This window comes from Carassius carassius, chromosome 22, assembly GCF_963082965.1.
Source record: "Carassius carassius chromosome 22, fCarCar2.1, whole genome shotgun sequence".
NCBI lineage: Eukaryota > Metazoa > Chordata > Actinopteri > Cypriniformes > Cyprinidae > Carassius > Carassius carassius.
This window is the reverse complement of record NC_081776.1, coordinates 10,516,943-10,534,048: the sequence shown is the minus strand read 5'-3', so window position 1 is coordinate 10,534,048 and position 17,106 is coordinate 10,516,943. Positions and strand designations below refer to the sequence as shown.

The window sequence follows — 17,106 nt, the reverse complement described above, 5'->3', positions numbered from 1 at the left end:
TCTACCTCTCAGCATTACACTAACAGAGGAGCCTCACAGAGGGCCCATTGTGCGCCGGGGCCCTGCAGATCCCTACATGAAAGTAGAATATGCCTCACGCTCACCTTAGGAAAAGGAAGACAAATATCTCACTTAGAACTGAATAACTTATGTGTCTCTTCAGGAAACAAAAAAAGAAAGATCGTTGTAAGGGATTAAAGGATTTTTGCAGTTGGGGGTCTGTCAGTGTGCAAATTGTGTGTCCGTTCAGTGTGTGTGTGTGTGTGCGATGCAGTGTGGTATGGGGTGGGCACTGCTGTAGATGTGACCAAAACTCGATTTCTCCCTTTTCTCAGTCTCACTTCTTACCTTCACATATACAAGGCAGGTAGGGCACAGGGGTCTGGGAGTGTGTGTACACGAACACTTCACACACACCCAGAAGCATCCACACACAGAAATACACTCACTGTGAGTGACCCATTGCCATTGGCCAGGCCCACCAACCCTCTGCCTGTCAGATCTGAAGGACAGGACCATTTGGGAAAGGAAGAGAAAGAGGTAAGGGTTCTGCTGTGTGTTCTTCTTAATGCTGGTGCTGTGCTTTAGAGCAGGGACCGGACCTAAGGGCTTCTTGGGGTCCCTTCTGCTGCTAAGCCTCAGTTGTACTTAGCCACTGAGGCTAAGCTAAAAAAGCTAAAATGAACTTCTGTACTGAGGCTTTCATTTTTTTTTGTTTTTAAATGTTTGTCTTGTATTTGACTGGCTTGTATTTGATAAGATGTACACCATGGTCTTAATGAATCTCCTTCTAGTTCTTGTAATAATAATGCACATTTGCAAAGTTAAAATAGTTCACGTAGTTCATATACACCTTTACTTAGGCTTTCTTTATTTCTTTTTTTCTTTTGTGGATTTCTGGCTTGATGATATAATACCTCTATCCTCCATCAGCTTCATGAATCTTCTTACAATACAGTAATGTTGAAACTCAAACAAGATTTTTAAGTGAGTTAACAGGTGATCTGTGTGGTAGTGATGGCAATTTATGTATGTATTTTAATGGCCAGTTTACTATTCCATGGTTTTTGGGGTTTGTTTTGTGTGTGATGATGTTTGTGCTTGATTTTTAAGAGAGTAGTCGATTTTTTAAGCCTCACCAATAAAATATGAGTATTTGCAAATAATCTGATAGGACAGCTGTAATTACTGTTAGAGACTCATGATGTCTGGTCATTAGCACACTGTTCAGGTCAAGGGCCATATTATAGAAACTTCCAGTTTCAAATCTTCAGATGAATCTTCAGTGGTTAAACTATCTTGATATGTTAAATCGGGCGGTCATATGTCATTATTCTCATTCTCATGGATTTCAGGATTTTCAGATGAATCTTCAGTTATAACAGTAATCGCCCATCAGATGAGATTTAGTAGATATGTCTATTATATGTCTGTTTAAGCTGCAATGCTCATATTTTATGCATTTTGACTTATTGGAAGTAAATAAGTCATAAATTTGGCAATATTGGCAGAACCACTAGAGAAGAAGCAATTGTCAAATCAATGAGTATGTGGAACGCTGTCAGGTAGAGCCAAAAACAACAGTGGGATAGTTAATTCTCACACACACATACTCACACGGGGTCTGTAAAAGCCGAGCTCTGTGTGCAGTATAGTCCCTCTTTCAGTATTTCCCAGCTGAAGCTGTAAGTACACTGGTACACTGAAGCTTTACTGTGAGACGACTGAACTAGTTTGTGACTCTAATCGATATCACCAATATATAATCTCTATTCATGATGTGACGTGATGGCATGTGTTCACTAGCTGTCCGAAACCCACAGGGAACTGATTAATGTCTAAAAATGCAGTTGTTTCTAGAGTGCAGCTATGCCCCAAAATAGCCTTCACTGAGAGTTACGTGGATGTGTGTGTATGAAAGAGAGAGAGATAGAGAGAGATCGTAACTCATTGCCATGCTGTCCACAAACCTCGGTGGAATTTCGAACTTGAGTGTAGAGTCAGACACTCATAAAGAGGCTCTGTTAGAGTTCTCCCTCTTTTTCTCTCTTTCGCCTAGTTCTCTCCGTTTCACCCCGAGGACCAGAACTTGGTCTGCACATCAAGTACACCCTCCTCTTCCTTCACTCCATTTGGTCATTGCTTTCCTCTGAGCCTCTTACCATTCATAAGAAATGTATATATTCCACATTAGCTCAAATTCTAATAATAGAAAAAAACTAACATTATGTGTTTGATAACAAACCTTGAGAGAGAATACAAAGCAGTACACGTGAGATTAAGAATATGAAGAAGTGCTTGATAATGCATGATACTCCAAAGAAATATTTGACAAATCTTTCTTATATACAGTATTAAAAATTTAGAGTTTTGGACATTGTTAGTTATTAAGAACTTGTGATTAGGGGCATATAGAATCTTCTGCCAGACTTAAATCCAGTCAGCAGAATTTCCCCCCAAAATCAGCACAGAAAATGGAAAAACATCTGCAGATTTCCTCTAGATCAGCTGATGACAATGTGAAAATAATGCTTTATTTTCTTTCAATTAGTATGGTTTTGTGGTAGATAATTTACCCATAGTCTTAAAAATAAAGATCCCAAAGGGGGGGGTTTGCAGCAATGCTGTATAAGAACCACTTTAGTGAACAGTTTCTATACAAATCATTTTTTTTCTTATTTTGAAGAATATTTGAATAATGTAAAGAACGTGTTTCCACTATAAAGAACCTTTTGTGCAATGGAAATGTTCCATGCACTCTTAAAAATAAAGGTGCTTCACGATGCCATAGAAGAACCTTTTTGTCTAAATGGTTCCATAAAGAACCTTTAACATCTGAAGAACCTTTCTGCTTCACAAAAGGTTCTTTGAGGCGAAAAAATGTTCTTCAGATAACAAAAATGCAAGAAAGAGATGGTTCTTTAAAGAACCTTTGATTGAATGGTTCATTGTGGAACCAAAAATGGTTAATTGCTTGAAGAAACCTTTTGAAGTAACTTTATTTTAAAGAGTGTGGATTCTTTATGGAACCATATAAAGCATTTATTCAAAGATACCATAAGTCAAGTCAACTTTTTTCACAACCTGTGCTAGTTACAAAAATAAATAAATAAAAATGCTAAACCTTTTATGATGTCAGGCATCTCACCTGTGAACTTTCAACTTTAACTCACAAAGCAGTCATTGAGTGCGTTCAAGGTGGCTGCTTGGTTAGTTGGTGGCTTCTTGGCTCTTGTAAGTGAGCGAAGGACTTTAGAGGTTTGTATTTCAGTATTACTGGCTGCCTACACCCTGGTAATGAATACTGTGTTCTCCAATCTTACAAAGTTGTTTCATTTAATGACAGGTGCATGGTGAGCCAGAGACCGTGATTTTTAAGATACTTGTGCCTCTTGTTAGAACATGTAAATTTACCTCCTCAGGGGTGTGTTATATTTTTTTAATTATCAAAAATAAAATACATTTTATATGGTTATGTTGCTTGATATATTGTGGGCTGATTATACTGCTATATACAACCAGCCATTCACAAGAATCATCTTTTTCAAACTGTTTACTACTCTGCTTCTACATGAACATTTTAAGATCTCCCCAAACAATAATCCATCTGATTCTGTGTCTAGAAGGAAGATGGTAACGCTGAGGTTGATGTGGGGACTTCTGGTCCTGTGTGTGGTGGCAGCCTCTCCCCGCAGATATGCCAGACAAGCGGAACTAGATAACTATGACAACAACAATGTGGACTTAGACAAGAATATGGATGTCTATGACTATTACGATGGAATTGATGAACCACAGGTGAGAGATTTTTTTCAAGGTTTCAAAATTCATAAACTGTCATATGTCAATATTCTCATTCTCATGGATTTCAGGATGTCCCCTGTCTTTTTTGCAGCCTAGTTTCCATAAATGTGTTTTTTCATTAGTACCTGAATTCTTTCATTTCAAGTAAAAGTCCTATTTTCCAATATATGTCCCATCTAAGTGTTTCGAATCAAACCTTATTCATATTTGGACCTCGGTTTAATGATTCCCATTTCTACAAATTCATTAGTTTCCTCCAGTCTGTAAAGATGGCTAATGTTCAAGCATTGGACTCGGTTCTAATTGACATGCAGGAATGTATTTCTGCAGTTTTGCTTCAGGGTGACAACTTTTCATTTGCTCTGCTCATCCAAATGTTCTTGGGGATAATAGTATCCAGCTTTGTCAGTCTTTGGTTTATGATTTTCATTTAGAAACTGGTTTCTAAACCAGCTGATGTGCTTTAGGGTCGGTCACTGAGGGCATGTGGGCCTGTATTTACTCATTTACTGGCTGATTTCAGAACAGTATTCTGCTATGCATACTAATATTTATCATTAAATGTTAAATTAAATTTAAATGTTAAATGAAATGAAACTTCACAAGGACCATCATTTTCAGTAAATTGCCTTTTTATGATTGTCCTTGTATGTTGTTTAAAGAACTGCTCATGGACAGAGGCATACTGGTGCAGCAAAGTTCAGTGTGTCAGACTGATTTATCTTTCTTTTTTTTAATGTAACAAATACTTTTCTTGGACAAATCATCTGTATGATGGACAGACCAGATGTTGTTCAACGTAAAATGTTCTCGACTGAATTTTTCCACTGGCACAGCCTTATGTAATGACATGCAGACACTGGCATTTTTACTGAACTGAAATTCACTCATAATCAATAATTGTGCAACACTAGTCATACTTGTACATTAGATTATTTCACTTAAGCAATTTTTTTTAGCTGGATGCACAATAACATAATTGAATAGCTCAAAGCATCTAATTTTGCCAATACTTTCTGTTTAGTTGGTTGTCATTTCCTAAATTACATTTGTAGCAGAATCCACATAGAACATATTTTCATGTTAAATTAATGTTTTAGTTAATAATATTAATTTGGGAATGTCTGGTATTATTATACTTAATGTTCTTTACACACTTTATTGAATGGAATGTTGTTGTAAACTGTCCATCGCACTGAGGTTTGATGGCCAGAAGTTAAGGTATGCAGGTATGAAGAAATGTATCATATTCAGCATGGAAAAAATGGCTAAAACTATGTTTGAATGTATGGCATAAGCCAAGATGGGTTTTTAGAAGAATTACATTGAAGCCAAGAGACTTAACTTGATCCTGATGTGCATGTTATGTAGTTAAACCCACAATCAAAAGCACACTTGTGAATTACCACACATTTTCCTTGTGTAAGGCTCTTAATTTTCAACTCTTTAGGATATTATGAATGTTTCATAAGGTGTGGGAATGTTTGTCGTTCCTCACCATCTCTAACATTTTAATTATTATGAAGAAATGCAGTTTCCAAACTGTAGTTAATTTAGATTTCTGGTACAACTCTTTAATATAAATAAACTGACTAAATGTATCATACATAACCAATCAGATGTTAAGACTTTGTTTTTGAGGAGTTATAAGTTGCTTGTACATGTAAGAGGGCTTGTAGGTTCCTTAGGCACATGTTTTTGTAAATGCATGTACAAACAGAGACATTTAATGTATGTGCAGGTGTATTTGTATTATACTTTCACTCGAGTGACAGCTGAAATGTTGCTCCTGCCGTAATGTCAATCTTGGAATCTAAAGGTTGCACTTATCAATATATCTGTTCTAGAGGTTTCTGAAAAGGCGTAAAGCTATACCAACAAAAAGCATGAAAGCATACAATGCAACACAAAAAGGCTACAATCTAAGAGTATGTCATGGACTATAGTGTTGAACGCAGCATTAAGATCAAATGAAACTAGTATTGAGACACATCTTTGGTTAGAAGCTAGAAGTTAATCATTTGTAATTTTAACGAGTGCAGTTTCTATATGCTATGATGGGGCCTGAATCCTGGCTGAAAATTTTCATTGATGCATGATTGAGTGGATACAACTATAATAATTTAGACATAAATGGAAGATTTTAAATGGGCCTGTAATTTGACAATTCATTTGGATCTAGTTGCAGTTTCTAGTTGTGCATGTTCAGGAAATCATATAAAACTAGTGATATCAAAACGTTCCAATTTTTTTATGTTAACTACTATCGGGAATATGTTCACCTGATGTATAATAAGAAAGTAAGAGGTTATAGGTTAGGTTAAACTCAAACCAGTGACAGCAGCAGTTTCAGCTGAACCTAACGACCTAACTAACATTCAGTTGAACCTAATGACCCCCTATAGAGTAAAAGTATTATGCAAACTGTTGCATTGCTTCCACAACAGAAAAATAAAAATACTTTAAAACTTACACAACACAATGCACATTACTTTATAAAATTATCTTTTGTCTGACTTTCTGACTAACAAAATGCTGACAGGCTTGTGAGTCACAGGTCTGGCTGCTGTAGAATAGATTTTTGTAGGGGTTCCAGAAAGCTCTCATGCATCCCAGTATCTGAAATAAGTCATTGGCACTGTTTATTGCTTTACACATTGTTGATTTCTTTTAGCCATTCTTTTAGCTTTTGGCTTTGCATGTTTGGCTATGTTGTTGTTTGAAAAGCAAGCATAGTCCAAGCAAGGCCTCTCAAAGGCTTGCTGTTTTTTACGGACTCTCAGCATTAGTAGATTTCTGCGATTTGCCCTAATACCTGATTGTTGACAGAATTAATAGTGTAGTGCATTTTAATAAAATAACAGTTCTACAGCTTAATAATTGTAATTTTAAAAAATAATTCATTTTTAATAGGATCAAGTTGACCATTATGTGAGACAACTGAGATGGGTCCTCGGGAGTTAACTGAACACCCTGGAAAGAAAATGGGCAGAAAAATGGGTAGCACTTTATTTTACAGTCCTGTTCCCCATGTACATACTGTGTACTTATTATAGTAATTATAATAACTATGTTATAACTAGGTACTAACCCTGAACCTACCCCTAAACCTAACCCTACCCCATGTAGTTACCTTGTATTACCAGAACTTTCTTAGATAAATACACTGTAAGTACACTATAAGTACATGTAAGTACACGTACTGTAAAATAAAGTGCAACCGAAAAATGTATTTTTCTGCTACCATGTATGTCTTGGTTCCACAAGGACCATTTCTGGAGAATAGCAGCTGCTTGCAAATGAGACAGTGAATGGTTTCACAGCTCCCCACTCTGGATTGTAGTGGAATCAAATACTAAAAATGCTGATAAAAGTAGTCAATATTAGCAGATTAAATGAAATGAAAAATGAATAGAATAGATATAAAAATCAGCACATCAATATGATCTGTAATTTGTCTCACACCTCAGAACAATTACCATTTACAAGGAAAATGGTGACTTTGAAAGCTTTAAATGAATAGGTCGATACCCATTGAAAAGCCTTTTCTCTTTCAATGGGACAGCTATTTGCAGAGTCACACCTTTAACTGAACCTCAAAATAATTTTTGTTACAATCAAATGTGTTAATGTGTCTGCAAGACTCTTTTTCTTTAGTAGGACAAACTAATGTCTAATGAATAAATGGTTTGTATCTGGAATATTTTTAAAACCATATGTGGTGTGAATCAATTCAGTATAGCTCAAGGGTATTCAGTCCCAGTCATAGAGGGCCAACATCCTACATATTTTAGTTCCAGTCTGTCCCAATTTATCTGCTTAGAAGTTTCTAATAATTCTCAAGACTTTAATTATCTGGCTCAGTTGTGTAAGCATTGTTAGGGTTTGTAACTTAACAAAAATCAATATAGTGTACCGGCCTAAATTCCTCTTGCAGATAGAGATTGGAACCTTGAGCCCCGATGAAGATATTGATCCTTCACACCATGCCTCATTGGAGGAGGAGGAAGAGGAGGAGAGAGAAGACAAGGAATTACCCATAAAGCCTCAGCTGGTTCCATCAGGCTTTGGGGAGTCAGGGACTCTGATGGGCCCTAGTGCACAGGGAGGTTTGTACTATGCATAGACAAACGCACACACTACTAACTGTGATGACTAGCATGCCAATCATTTCATCATGCTGTTGTTCCATTTAACTGGAAATCTTATTAGTTAAATGTGTTTTAATAATTCTTTAACTTGCTTTTTATGTGCACCATATTCAATTCATCACTTGTACTGTTTACTGAACCAGTCCATATGTATCTAAGTGTATTTCTAATTCTAATAAGTTTTCTAACACCTAACCTTGTCTTGAACAAGAGGAGGAGCTTCGTCTGACGCCCACTGACATCCTTCAGATTTCTGGGGACATTTCAGGTTCTGGAGTGCCTTTGGGCTCAGGAGGTCCTGGGACCTCTGGTGACATATCAGGTTCTGTGGACTCAGAGGACCTAGGTTCTGGAGTCTCTGGGCTTTCTGGTTCAGGCATAATATTGATCTCAGGTAGAGGTCAGTACTCAGGACTTTGGTTTGCTTTATATATTTACACTGATAAAGCACTGAAAAAAAACGTGTTCAAATTGTACATTTAGGTGTACAGCAGCTTGTCAATGGGGCAGTAATCTTGTACCTTATCTACCTTTGAATGGTGCATATTAGATGTCCCGTTAAAATTTTTGTACATTTTACCTGAGAGTATAGCTTGAGAGGAGCTAGTTTTTCTCTGGATGGAGTCAAATTTCTGGTCTCTACCTGTTAGACCTTAGTGAGGAGGGATTTCCTAAGGGTTTTGAGGCAAGAAATCATGATCTGTAATTCACAACCATTTAACTGTTTTGTATTGGTTAAAATGTTGATCCAAAATGGGTAACTAGTAATCATTGCCAGCATTGCTGTCATATTTTTATCTCTCATCTACTGTAGAGGAGACTAATTTCTTTCTTGCCACCCCACCTTTTCTCTCACAAGAGGAGGAGCTCCACTTGATGTTTGAAACCATTCCACACGAGGCCTCTGGGGATTTTGGGGAGTATGGAATCTCTTGGGTGTCTGGAGCTTCTGGGTTACCTGAGGTGTCAGGAGAGCCTTCAGCCTCTTGGGATCTTGAGGTATCAGGAGAACCTGAGGCCTCTGGAGTACCTGAGCTGTCAGGAGAGTCTGGGGCATCTGGGGTACCTGAAGTGTCAGGAGAACCTGTGGTATCTGGGCTACCTGAGGTATCAGGAGAACCTGGGGTCTCTGTGGTACCTGAGGTCTCAGGAGAATATGGGGTTCCAGAGGTTTCGGGAGAGCCTGAAGCATATGGGGTACATGAAATGTCGGGAGAGTCTGGGCTCTCTAGGGTGCCAGAGGTATCTGGAGAGTCCGGGACCTCCGGGGTGCCTGAGGTGTCTGGAGAGCCTGTGATCTCTGGGGTGCCTGAGGTGTCTGGAGAATCTGGGCTCTCTGGGGTGCCTGAGGTGTCTGGAGAATCTGGGCTCTCTGGGGTGCCAGAGGTATCGGGAGAGTCCGGGACCTCCGGGATGCCTGAGATCTCTGGGTTGAATGAGGTGTTTGAAGAGCCTGTGATCACTGTGCTGCCTAAAGTTTCTGGGGTCCCAGAGGAGACTAAACAGCCTAAGGTCACTTTCGAGTCAGGAGAATCTGGGAGCCCAGAAGAGTCTGGGGTGACCGAGGCCCCAGTCGTCACCACTGAAATATTAATACCTGACTTAGATGAAGGTCAGTACCATAATATCAATACTATGCACTTCTATGACTCAGATATATGACAGAAATCTGGTAGTATTGGTTACAGCTTACTGGAGTCGTTATTTGAAAAAAAAAAACCTTAGAAGAATAGTTTAGACAAGCTTAGCAAGAGTTATAATTACTATTGAATTTATTGTTGTACCCATCAATTCTAAGCTCTAAGCATTTTCTACAAATCCTCTAAAATTATTCCCTCTGTGAAACCCATATACTTAATTTAACTGGCTGAACATGGTTTAATATGTATTCACTTGCTTTGGTGTGCATTATAACAATAATAATCATTACCATTACAAATTCTCAGTGTCAGTATTGCTCACTGTCTGTCCTGTTCCATTGTTCATCTGTCCATGTGCTAATCTGTCTCCTAACACCTTCATGTTGTTGTGTTTAACAAGAGGAAGTGATACTCCTAACTACCCCAACCACTCCCTTGGAGGGGACTGGGGGTGAAATAGGGTCAGGGGTACCTGATTTTGACAAAGATATTGAAACAGATACAACAGGTCAGTGTTTCACTCGTATTTGAACATTCTTAAGGCAATTAAGTTGATTCCATAATATGTATCCTCAGTAGTTCTAAGACCTGTTCAGTGTGATATCTAATTTAGTTTTGTTGCTACCATAGATACCCACATATCATTATACTGAAGTTCTGTTCTGCAATATTCTGCAGGGGTGTCCAATCCTGCTCCTGGAATGCCATAAATTCCTGCAGTAAGCTTCAAAACACCTGCCTAGAAGTTTTTTTGTCCATCTGACAACCTTGAGAAGAACCTTTTTGGTATGAAAATTGTAACTTTATGAGAGTATGACAACCAGAAAACTAACGTTATTGTCTTCATTTGGATTGGGGGTAAATGCTTTGGGATTTGTTTAGGTTTATGAAATACACTAAAATAAATTCCATTGCCTATCCTCTCAGGATACCTGGAATCACTGTTATAAGTATCCCAAGGACATAGTTTTTCCATTTTTGAACCATAAACCAAAGTTTCTCTATGGCGCTGAAACCTACAGATGTCCATGTTCCGCTCCCCGTGCAACTGATACTCGACTGCCATTGAATCATCTGCGTTTGAGGGGAGGGGCTTACCGATAGGTCAACTGGGTAATGGAGCTAAAGGCTGCACTAAAATGGCTCTCCGGGAGCAGGACTAGACACCACTGTATGCAGCATATGTTCATGTGACTTTTTTTATTCTCTTAACAATATGATACAAAAGTGCAAAAACTGTTTGCCTCATGTCTCACAATAGGTGGCGGCTGGCATATGCATCAGTACAGTTTCTGTGTTTTAACATGTATTTGTGTCTGTCTTCTGAATGCCACCTGTTAATTTGGTGGTAAGGTATGGCTACCTGTATGCTCTGCACCTGCCTGGTTGGATCTGTGTACTGTGATGACCTTAAGCTGGACCGTGTTCCTCCCCTCTCCAAAGAAACCACTCATTTCTATGCCCGCTACAACAAAATTGCTAAGATCAGCAAGTCTGACTTCATCAACCTGAGTATGTGTTTAATCAAAGGGACAGTTAAAGTTTTAATCATGTCGGAGTTAAATCAAGCCAGTATGAAATGACAAGCTAGCTGATTATATGGTTTAATTCAATAATAAATCACATTACAGAAGTAATGTTGCAAACAGGTTGCAATTCCTGTTGACTTGAAGGCTCGAGTTCATAGACAGCAGTTTGTCTAATAACATTTCATAACCAGATCTGTTAGCTTAATCAATATTTGATAGCTTTTGCTTTAGTTTTTTCATGAACTTCACTGAATGATCTTTTTTTCTTTTGTTATAAAGATAAATTAAAGAGGATTGATCTGACCAGCAATGGCATTTCAAGGATCGATGATGATGCTTTTTTTGGCCTTCCTGCTCTGGAGGAGTTGATATTACGAGAGAACAGTATTAGACAACTTCCAGCTCTAGCACCCTCTATGACCCTTATTGATGCCTCTCACAACCAGCTGGGCAGCACTGGCATTCAAAGAGAGGCTTTTAAGGTAAGAAAAGCAGTAAGAATAAAAAATGTGGAGTTTAATAACAAAGCATTAGCTCACCTTCAGCCCATTATTTTCTGAGGTTTCCTTAGTAGACCTTGATCCTGATAGCAGACCCAAAGGAACAACTTACAATTCATTTAGAGAAAACTTAACAAGATGTGTTGAGTTTATCTTAGATCATTTTGTTTGACGGAATTGTTAACAGCTCATGATTTCTGTTTCCAGGACATGTCGGGGCTACTTTACCTTTACTTGACAGACAACAACATAGACCACATCCCAGTTCCTTTGCCTGACAGTCTGCGCTCTCTGCACATACAGGTACCTGTACTCCCACCTCACTAGCGCCACATTGTGGACATCTATGGCACTTGCCACTTAACTGAAACTAACATTTGTATAGTTTTTAACTGAAAGTAGCTAGTTTATATTTAAAAAGTCTTTCTGGTGATCTGCATAGTGATCTTTAATGGACGCTGACATCTTTGAAAACATTATTCATTTTATCATGCAGAATAACAATATCCAAATGATGCACGAGGATACCTTCTGCAATCCACATGACTTGAATTACATCCGCAACGCTCTTGAGGATGTTCGCCTGGACGGTAACCCCATCAACCTCAGCAGAACCCCACAGGCCTACATATGTTTGCCACGTATCCCTGTTGGTGCCCTTATTTAAGCCGAAAAAAATGCACACTCAAATGCACACGTACAAAACTCACACGTATGCACATGCTTCAAAACTCCTCTGTGCGTACCTCTCTCTCTTTTAACTTCGGGCTCAAGCAAACACTTGGATATGAATGGCTGTCTTTAAAGGAGGTTGGCATAAATACATAAACTCAACCTCTCACAGGAGTTCTGGTGGACACTTCCAACTCAACGCTGCTTGTGTTTCTACCTTTTGACACATTACATACTTTACATAATTTAGGAAGTTTGTAATCATATCTGGATTTATGACGTCTCAAACACTTGTGTGTCTAGCCTCATAAACAGAGAAAAAGAGAACCATGCGTAACTCAAATACTAATGAACAAGTGCAAATATGAACAAAACCGCACAAAAACCCTCTTTTGTGTGCTGTACTGGTTGCCTGTCTGGGGTTAGCTGCAAAAGCCAGCCCAAATTGTTTAAATATGTTTGTTTTGTAAATGAAATATTGTTAATATTCATATAGAATTTAACAAATGTTTATCATAGTTAACATAAACTAATTGAAGCTGGTGCTTAATGAACTTTTTGAAAGGTAAATTTGACTAATGCAATAAAAAAAGCATTCTAACAATTAATTCGTTTGTAAAGTCTGTACTGTAATATAAATATAAAAGATGTTTTTTTTATTATTATTATTTTACAAGAACTGCAATATTATGGTATATCACAATTCAAGCTGTTGTAATGACCAATGGCCTTCAAAATGAACATTGTATTGGGGTTGAGAATTGATTGCGGGGAATGGGGGGTAAATATTAGCTCAGCATTGTGTGTTTGTATGGAAATAATCACATCTGAATAAAGTTTTCTGATGACCTCTCCAAAACAGAGGTGGCTTAACGTTTTCATTGTTAGCTTGTAAAGTCTTCAAAGGCATGAAAGCAACACTTATCGCTCTCTTAAACAAGCAGAGCTATTAACATTACAAAACCAATCACTGTTATACAACAAAATCCACTTCTGGCAACAGAAAACAGTTTTACTGCAAAAAGAAGGTGTACAAAAAAGAAGACATATATACATATTATGGGTCCCGTTCAGAACAGTTAGTTCCATATTAGAAGTTCTCGATGAGCTTTTCAAACAGGTTGAGGAATTTCTGCCTCCTCTCTAAAGAAGCTGGTTCCATCACTAAGGGAATTGAGGTATCTGTTCCTTCTGTACTATCATTTAGATTAGCCGTCTGCTCTACTTTTTCCATCCCACGCTGCTGCTCTAGAATGGCACGCTCTCGTTCGAGCTTTGCCCTTTCTCTGTCAAGAATCGCTCTTTCCTTTTCCAGCTGAGCTCGGATGTACTCCACAGAGGCCCTGTCTCTCTCCACAGCTGCCTTTTCTCTCTCCAGAGAGGCCCTGTCTCGGTCCAATGCTGCGAGTTCTCGTTCTACTCCTGCTCTTTCTCGATCTAAAACCATCTTCTCCCGCTCCAGGACCATCCTTTCGTATTCAATAGCAGCTTTGTCGCTCTCTAGGATGGCCCGTTCTTGCTCCATCTCGTCCCTGTCTCTGTCCAGCTCGACCCTATCTCGCCCCATTTCTTCAGACATCATGTCATCGTCTTCGACGAACAGCTCGATCTCGCTTTTGTGCTGCTCCCGCGCCCTCTTGCTCCTCCTGCGTGTGGTGTTGTTCGGGCGATACTCGCTGTCGTCGCCCACAGTAGACGTGTCTAGAGCGACTTCACTTCCTTCGAGTCTACCCTCCATGGCATCGTCCATAAGGGAGAACCACGGCCAGTTAGTGGGGTTCACCGAGACGCCAGGGGGGGGATTCTTCATTTCCTGATACACGGAAAATACACAGAAACAAACAGTTTATGAGTGGTGAACAAGCAGAGTGCAAGATCCTGCAGATTAGGTTTGTGTAACGACACTGTATGATGTTCAGAATTATGTAATGTAAATAATCATAATATTAGTATATAATGGCATTTAGGTTTGTATGTACATAGGTATGTATATAATACATTCATGCACCATACTTTTTAAATAAATTATATGCATCTTTTTATATATTTTATATATATTTTATATTATATATTAATATAGATTTTTTAAATAATCTAATTATATATGCATTTTATGACATTATGATGTGTACTATTAAAATGTAATGTAGTTAATTTTGTGAAATTTTAAATAATGCTGTTTAAGAATATAATACATTCATGAAAATATGAAATTTAAATTGAACATTTAATATTTAATATTTTATATATATATATATATATACACATACACACTACTATATATCATTTCTCAACCTTAAATTTAATTACTGTCATTTTTAAGTATATAATACACATTACCCACCCACATACATACATTTTATATATATATATATATATATATATATATATATATATATATGTGTGTGTGTGTGTGTGTGTGCATGTGTGTGTGTGTGTACCCGGGTGGGCAGCACTGTATATCTATTATTACAGAAATGAGAACTATTGAACACTCATAACATGGCATTAGCATACCTTATACTTCATCTTAAGGTTTTCCCATTTCCTCCTGGCCTGGCTGGCAGAAATTTCCCTTTGCAGACCCAGCTCTTTCAAGATGGCCCTATGGCACAAAGATATGGAGACTTTACACACTAACTGCTGCAGGTTGTTGGAATAAACATCTACTGCATGCTTCTTTATCGGTGCAACGACTTGAATGTGTGAGTATGCATGTGGAACTGTGTGCTGGCGGTGAATGGTTTACCTATAAGCCAGAGTTGAAGAATTTCTCTTTCCAGTGAAAAGGGAGTCGTTGGTCACGCGCAGCTTCACGAATCTAACAAATTCTTCATTTGACACTTGAGGCGCACACACAAAAACACAAATGCAGATGTTAATAACGGTAGGATACGTGATTTGTATAATGCATGCATCCAATTTGCGTGGTCAGCTCAATGCTAAACTGTTAAAACGGGACAGTTAATTAAATGCATTGGGACTTTAAATACATAAGGTAATTGCTACTCACTTTTATAAATAAATTCTGCATGCTCTGGGCCGTCCTTAATGTCCTCCGAGGGACTCTGTACAGTGTAAAGTTCGTGGTCCATACTTGTGTCTGTTGTCTTTGAGTCATCAAGTGTGCTACTCATGGCGCTAGTGCACAAGAGAAGGGCACTAGAAGAGAAAATGGAGGGTTTACGTTCATTCCCTCTGCCGTTGATTCATGGCGGCTCGAGTGCACATACCGCCACCTACTGGACTGCTGTGATATCACAATGTCAAAAAAAAGTTTGGGAAAAGTAGTGTACAACAATTTTCTTAAACATGGATTTGGTATTAGAAATTCATTTGTTAGCGTAAATTTTTCAAAATGTGGAACTGATACAGAAACATACACATGTTGGTATTATATCGTATCGCATAAAAGTATTTTAAATAAAACTATACTTTATTATTAAAGCCTATATCAACAGGATGTGCTTCTTTACAAACAATTAAATGGCTTTCAAAATCGTTTCTTCGTAAAACTGTAGTTTTGCAGGAGGGGCAATGATAATGTAGTGATGAAGACGTCATATAACTTTTTATTGTCAGAAATACCAGAATGGAAAACTTTACTGATAGAAATACCACAGAGCTGGTGGAGCACAAGAAATGGGCAAGCTGACATTTAAAGCCAGAATAGTTTAGAATAATAACAGAAAGAGAATAAATGTGAAATAGATTATTCTTCCTCTTGGCAGAAAGAGCAGAGTGGAGAAATATTATGGTTAAGTTGAGTATCTCCCCTAAAGTTATTGACTTTGCTGAACAAATCAGACTGGCTAACCTAATGTGAATTATGAACACAGAACAAATGAACTCAGTTGATACAAGGTTATATCACAGTTTTAAATGTTAAGGGCATATAAGGCCTTTTTAGAGATTCTGCAAAAGGTAAAATGGTCAAACATGTCCGACCAGCACATGTTTACAAAGACAAACTATGGAAAAGCAGCACAGTGAAATAACAAAATTGTGTTCTTCATCAAAGGGTGTGCTTTTATAACCATCAGTTTAATTTACAAATGGCTTACCAATGTCATTGTGGAGTTTTATATCATCTGCAATATGCAAAATTGTCTGATGTTTATGTTAAACCGAATCATTTAAATCTGTAAATAAACCATTCGTGGCTTACTAGCAGATATGGACCCTTTCAATGTGGCGGATGTTATAGTAAAATATATTAACAAAACTATTCAGTAATCTAGACCTACACTTTTTTTTCTAAGTTTATTCCTAAAGTTCCCGATGGCTTTTCTTTACATAATGTTATATTATGTTGCAATGTTTTGGTAAAAAAAAAAAAAAAAAAAAAAACACCACCAGTTGCAAATGGGGCACTGTCTGTTTATTTCTATGGTCGCAACACCATAGACTTATACATTTATATGTCTATGCGCAACACCGCCGATTAAGAGAAGGTGAAATCTGATTCGCTGAAAGCGGAGAACGTCACTTCCGCATGTTCCTTAAGTACGTGAGACAAACGGTCGTTGACCACGTTTTTCTTTTGACCGTTGAAGAGCAAGCAGCTAAAGCTCGCGTCTTTTTTTAAGGCTTGAAAGCTTTCTTTGTTCTATTTTAAACACTAGTTTATAATATAAGAAAATCTTTTGGATAACCAAAGACTATTTACTCCTTGGTAATGTTTCTTGAAATCACGACAATGAAAGGAGACTTCCAGGAGGACATCAAGACCGCGCCTGTTCAGAAGATAAAGTGGTCAAAACCAAAGAGGAGGACATTTCTACGCGCAAAGATGGGCGAAAGGAGACGA

The 17,106-nt window shown here is 38.0% G+C and overlaps 2 protein-coding genes across 3 annotated transcripts; one reads left to right on the top strand and one right to left on the bottom strand.

Moving 5' to 3' along the window:
• The first annotated feature begins 336 nt into the window (after positions 1 to 336).
• LOC132098912 (epiphycan-like) lies at positions 337 to 13,133 on the top strand. 2 transcript variants are annotated; one of them, XM_059505196.1, is made up of 10 exons: positions 337 to 546; positions 3,631 to 3,798; positions 7,742 to 7,913; positions 8,167 to 8,355; positions 8,815 to 9,567; positions 9,996 to 10,103; positions 10,949 to 11,107; positions 11,404 to 11,606; positions 11,832 to 11,927; positions 12,121 to 13,133. In XM_059505196.1, the coding sequence occupies exons 2-10, from the start codon at positions 3,631 to 3,633 to the stop codon at positions 12,289 to 12,291; spliced, it is 2,019 nt and encodes a 672-aa protein (XP_059361179.1). In that variant the 5' UTR covers positions 337 to 546; the 3' UTR covers positions 12,292 to 13,133. The 2 variants fall into 2 exon arrangements, with proteins under 2 accessions (XP_059361179.1, XP_059361180.1); XM_059505197.1 differs by lacking the exons at positions 8,167 to 8,355; positions 8,815 to 9,567; positions 9,996 to 10,103.
• Positions 13,134 to 13,287: 154 nt separating this feature from the next.
• Positions 13,288 to 15,483, bottom strand: LOC132098913 (SAFB-like transcription modulator). Its single transcript, XM_059505198.1, has 4 exons — positions 15,310 to 15,483; positions 15,046 to 15,139; positions 14,814 to 14,901; positions 13,288 to 14,109 (listed from the first exon to the last, which is right to left on the bottom strand). The coding sequence occupies exons 1-4, from the start codon at positions 15,431 to 15,433 to the stop codon at positions 13,387 to 13,389; spliced, it is 1,029 nt and encodes a 342-aa protein (XP_059361181.1). The 5' UTR covers positions 15,434 to 15,483; the 3' UTR covers positions 13,288 to 13,386.
• Between the last annotated feature and the right edge of the window lie 1,623 nt (positions 15,484 to 17,106).

Bases quoted from the DNA above. Each gene is read 5' to 3' on its own strand.
- LOC132098912 (XM_059505196.1), top strand. From the start codon at position 3,631: ATGGTAACGCTGAGGTTGATGTGGGGACTTCTGGTCCTGTGTGTGGTG. The intron at 3,799-7,741 runs GTGAGAGATTTT...TTCCTCTTGCAG, and splicing joins ATGGAATTGATGAACCACAG to ATAGAGATTGGAACCTTGAG. The intron at 9,568-9,995 runs GTCAGTACCATA...GTGTTTAACAAG, and splicing joins AATACCTGACTTAGATGAAG to AGGAAGTGATACTCCTAACT.
- LOC132098913 (XM_059505198.1), bottom strand. From the start codon at position 15,433: ATGAGTAGCACACTTGATGACTCAAAGACAACAGACACAAGTATGGAC. The intron at 14,902-15,045 runs GTAAACCATTCA...TTTGTGCCATAG, and splicing joins TCTTCAACTCTGGCTTATAG to GGCCATCTTGAAAGAGCTGG. The intron at 14,110-14,813 runs GTATGCTAATGC...TCCGTGTATCAG, and splicing joins ACCTTAAGATGAAGTATAAG to GAAATGAAGAATCCCCCCCC.